The sequence below is a fragment of the Polypterus senegalus genome, unplaced genomic scaffold (assembly GCF_016835505.1).
Source record: "Polypterus senegalus isolate Bchr_013 unplaced genomic scaffold, ASM1683550v1 scaffold_5794, whole genome shotgun sequence".
Taxonomy (NCBI): domain Eukaryota; kingdom Metazoa; phylum Chordata; class Cladistia; order Polypteriformes; family Polypteridae; genus Polypterus; species Polypterus senegalus.
Window position 1 is genome coordinate 43219 of NW_024384332.1, and position 4529 is coordinate 47747.

Here is a 4529-nt window from a genome sequence, read left to right on the forward strand (position 1 = left end):
TTTAGTTTCCAAAATTCAAAAACGTTGTGAATTAAAAAAAACATTCAGGAAGACCCTCTTTCTTCTGATTTATTTATCAGTACTTAATTAACGGGTCATTCTAAAACCTTACAAAGCCCTTCTTTAGACATACTCGTACCTATAGCTGTCACGTTTCTCCTTTTTTTTTTCTTAGTTGAGATTTCCTGATTTCCCTCACTAAATTAAAAGATCGCACTGCTGAGCGGTCACTTACACGCAGTCTTCTACTGGACATATCAGTCCGATGCCCTGACGTGCTGATTGCTCATTAAAGCCGCACGAGCAGAAGGAGTGCCTCAGACTTCCCGCGCTTTCTCACTAACGAGTCACTTGCGCGCGCCGCCGCTGATGATTTAAACCTGCGCTCTCTTGTTCATGTGGCGTTTCTGTTTGGCGAATTCACAGCATGGCACGTTTGGATTGTTGGTGCTTTTTCTGGCTGGTCGTTTGCCTGATGGGGGTGCAGTTTGTTTATGCGGCGTCAGGAGACTTGACCAAAAAATGCGATGGTGACAAGACGATGATGCTGTCAATTGCCGGCTCTCCGACCGTTTTTCTTCAAAGTGAGTGTGGCGTGTCCTCGGTACTTGGACTTGTTAGCTCCTGCGTATTCCAGTAAAGCTAGTAAACTAACTTTTTCAGAGACGAGTGTTGGACTGGTAAAGGTGACCAACAATCTCCCAGGAGTTGTCATCCGTGAAAAGTCTGGCCGCACCACACTAACTGTGCCCTTTTCTTCAACGCACGGTTATGCGTCTGAGAAGGTGAGTAGCGCCGACGTTTCAGCCGTTGGTTACTGTTTTTAAATTAAGTTGTATGTCATTTGTGGTCTGAGCCTCTTCTGCTCACTTTAGAGCTCCCAATACGTCGTGACCATTGCCGTTGGATCTCGCTCAAATCTGAAAACCTTCACATGCCCTAAGCCAGGTATGTTTCTGTTCAGGGTTGGAACATGGAGTCTTTAAAATAAACCCACACTTTTTTTTTTTTAAAAAAGGTCGTCGAGTTCTTAAGCTTCCAGCTGATAGATGTGCAGTTGTGGACAGCGAGAAGCTCCCTTGTGGAGGGTCTTCATCCATCACTCAAGCAGACTGTGAAGCCAGCAACTGTTGCTATGATTCAAGCAGCAGCAACAGTCCATGCTACTATGCCAATGATGGTGAGTGGTTGGAGAGTGCGAGTGAGGAAAGGTGGCTGCTACTGGATATTCATGCTTGTGTTTGGTTTGGCCAGTGACTGTGCAGTGCACCCTGGATGGCCAGTTTGTGGTGGTGGTGTCTGAGAATGTGACCCTTCCTTCCCTGGATCTTGGGTCCATCCAGTTGGTGGACAGCAGTTCCCCCAGCTGCAGCCCTGTGACCAGCCTGTCCAGCTTTGTCATGTACCAGTTTCCAGTCAGTGCCTGTGGCAGCACAGTTCAGGTGAGACTCCATCTTGGTGATGTGCAGCAACAAGCACTCTGTCAACCATAGGAAGCCAGAGAGCTGAGTAATCTGATCTTGTATTAGACCTGATGGCTTGTGGTGGATCTAATATTTTAGTCCTCATTCTGTAATTCTGTCCTAGTAAAGGGGATCAGGTTTGTTCTAAAGTTGTTGGACCATACAGACCTTAGAAATGTCTTGCTGATGTGCTAGAAATTGAAACCCCCTGCAATGACTTCAGAGATTGCAGTAATTCTAATGTCCCTGTTTCAGCTTTCTGGTGGCAATGTGACCTACCAGAACACCATGTCTGCTGCCATTACTGTGAGGAGTGGTCCAGAGGGCTCCATCACCAGGGACAGTGTCTACAAGTAAGGCTTCTGAACCTGCTTCCCCTAACCCTAAATGTGCTCTACCTGCTGTGTTGTGGTGTTTCTCTCCTCAGGTTATTCTTCCAGTGCACCTACTCGGGAAGCCAGGATGTGCAAGTGGAGGCTGAGGTGTATACTGTGGCGCCACCTCTTCCAGTAGTAGAGCAAGGTCCATTTGACCTGGAATTGGTCATTGCTACAGGTACTGTTGGGTGGGGTCCATGATCATTTTATTTCCATTCACAGAATGGTTTGAAGGTACAATAAAACCTGGTAGATTTGTAGTTACAAGAATCGTATGGTTAGGGTATGCAATTTCCAGTAATTTCTGCTCTTTTCCATGGTCAGATTCCTCCTATGGCTCCTACTATATGGATGCGGACTACCCAGTGACCAAAACTCTGAGGGATCCTGTGGCTGTGGAAGTGCACATCGTGAACAGGACTGACCCTAACCTTGTGCTGACTCTAGGGGACTGCTGGGTCACTCCAGGACCTTCTGCTTCCAGCCAGCCCCAGTGGAGCCTTCTGGTGAATGGGTAGGTGACCACCTTGTGGGAGGGTGAGGTGAAGAGGGTGGCTGGTCCATGCTAACTGGAGGTCTGTTTGTCCCAGGTGCCCATACGCAGGGGACAACTATTTGACTAGCTTGGTGACAGTGGACAGCACATCTGGAGTAGACTACCCAAGTCATTACAAGAGATTTGTGTTTGAGATGTTTGCCTTTGTGGACCCTGTAGCTCAGCAAGCCTTGGCTGAAAAGGTGGGCTTTTTTGTGGAAAAGGGTAATCCTGCCTTATTTCTGTGGTCTTGCTTGAAATACTGTGATGGGCTTAAGTTTGGAGATCGGTGTATGGATACAAACCAGTGACGTCCAAAGCTTCTCTGCTGTGTGGTTTCACGATTTGTCCCTGGCTTTTATCTGTAGATCTTCATCTACTGTGTTGCTGCTGCCTGCTATCCCTCTGCCACAGACCCCTGTACTCAGAGCTGCCCTGTAAGAAGTAAGTAGCCCGTGGCAGTTTTTGGCTGTGGTTTTGTTTTGTAGGACAAGGTGTCGCTGTTACTACAGTAATTCAGTGCCTTGTAATTGATGCTTTGCACACTGGTATGGAGACTGCTTGTCTCATAGACATGGGGTGTGAAATCTGGTTGACTGCCTGGTAAAGGGGGCTCGGTGTGTGAAGCTAAACAGAATTTAATTTTTTTTTTCCTCCCAGGATCTGGCAGAGCTGCAGAAAAGGTGGAACAAATTGCTTCATCCAGGAAGAATGTGCTCATTCACAGTGGTCCTGTGGTTTTTGAGGCTGACGGTATGCAAACCTCCAGACTGGAGCAGAAAGGTAACCATCTTGATCCTTCTAGAGTAGTCCAGAGTTCTGCTTGAGGTCTTCATCCTTGACTGTATGGCTTGGAGAGTAAATGTCCTTTGTCTTCCTCCCACAGCCTCTCTTCCCACTGGATACCTGGTGCTGGGAGCTGCAGCTGCCATGTTGATGGTCATCTTGGTTTTAGCTATAGTTGCTTTGAGAAGGTTGAACAAGCAGAAAGAGAATCTGAAATTTTAAATAAAAGGCTCTTCATGAATGGTTGGAATCTTGTGCAATTTTTAAATGGAGTGACACCTGTGGGTCTTGTGTCTAAAGCTCTAGCTGTCGATTTTTTGTTTTATGAAATGGGTGGTGACCTACACTTCAGCCGTAAACCCACCCTTGAACTCTTTTGTTGCATTTATTGCAGGCCTCCTTTACTTATCACATCCCATCTTTGCCAAGTCAACTCAAGGAGTGCTTTTAATGGGTTGTTGGACGACCAGGGAACTGTCTGCTTGTACAGGACTGCTTTCTATTGAACTCTGGGATGTGTCTGAGCTACCCTCTATACCCTGAGCAGCTCATGGTATCGAATGGAGGCTTTGAGCTGACTTTCATCTACTTTATCTTGGATACTTTTGTTTCTACAATGGGCAACTTTCATTTTCATATTGGTGATGTCACATTGGCTAACCAAATGCACCAGTATGGCTGCTTTAAACGTTGGCATGGCTTGATTGGCTCAATGGTCAGGGTCTGGCCTGTTGTGCCTCTCGTCACTAGGCACTATCATCCCTTCCTGTGTGTTTTAGTGCTATGGTGCAAAAGTACCTGTAATTGAATGACATGCTGTCTGCTACATGTTGGTTATAAAGCAATGAGCAGGAATGAACCACAAGTGAATTTTGTTGGGTGTGTGGTTTTGAATCACTCCATCTCTTTTCAGCATTGCTCTGTCACCAACATCTGCCAATTCATCCTTCGGGATGCTGTTGGCTTGACTACCTCTCCTTCCATGACTATGTTGAAACATTTTCCTTATTCTTGACTCGCTCAGTAGCATATCAGTATGGTGAGATCGTAGTTGACTGTGCAGCCCAATATCTGGTCCAAGCTGTGCTTTTGTCACATCTGAAATACTGCAACTCTCAGCTGCTGGGAGTGCAAATGAAATGGCATTTAGTGTTGTGCCCTCCTCAGTTGGTTGGTGTCACACCACTAAGTTGCTACATTTGGTTTCTAACGGCATTGAATACCTTTTAAATTCTTGTCTACAGTAGTCAATGGATATTAGAGTCCCAAAAACGGCTTTACACTCTTTGAAGAATTGTAAGGCCAGGTATATACTTCATCTTCCAGCGGACGCTCTTGCTATGCAAGTGTTGCAATGTTTATTCTTGC

General features: G+C 46.1%; 1 protein-coding gene across 1 annotated transcript; it reads left to right on the forward strand.

Moving 5' to 3' along the window:
- The first annotated feature begins 377 nt into the window (after nucleotides 1–377).
- Nucleotides 378–3402, forward strand: LOC120521932 (zona pellucida sperm-binding protein 4-like). Its single transcript, XM_039743197.1, has 12 exons — nucleotides 378–584; nucleotides 664–785; nucleotides 876–948; nucleotides 1019–1180; nucleotides 1255–1442; nucleotides 1719–1816; nucleotides 1891–2018; nucleotides 2165–2354; nucleotides 2431–2578; nucleotides 2744–2819; nucleotides 3036–3158; nucleotides 3262–3402. The coding sequence occupies exons 1-12, from the start codon at nucleotides 428–430 to the stop codon at nucleotides 3381–3383; spliced, it is 1587 nt and encodes a 528-aa protein (XP_039599131.1). The 5' UTR covers nucleotides 378–427; the 3' UTR covers nucleotides 3384–3402.
- The last annotated feature ends 1127 nt before the right edge of the window (nucleotides 3403–4529 follow it).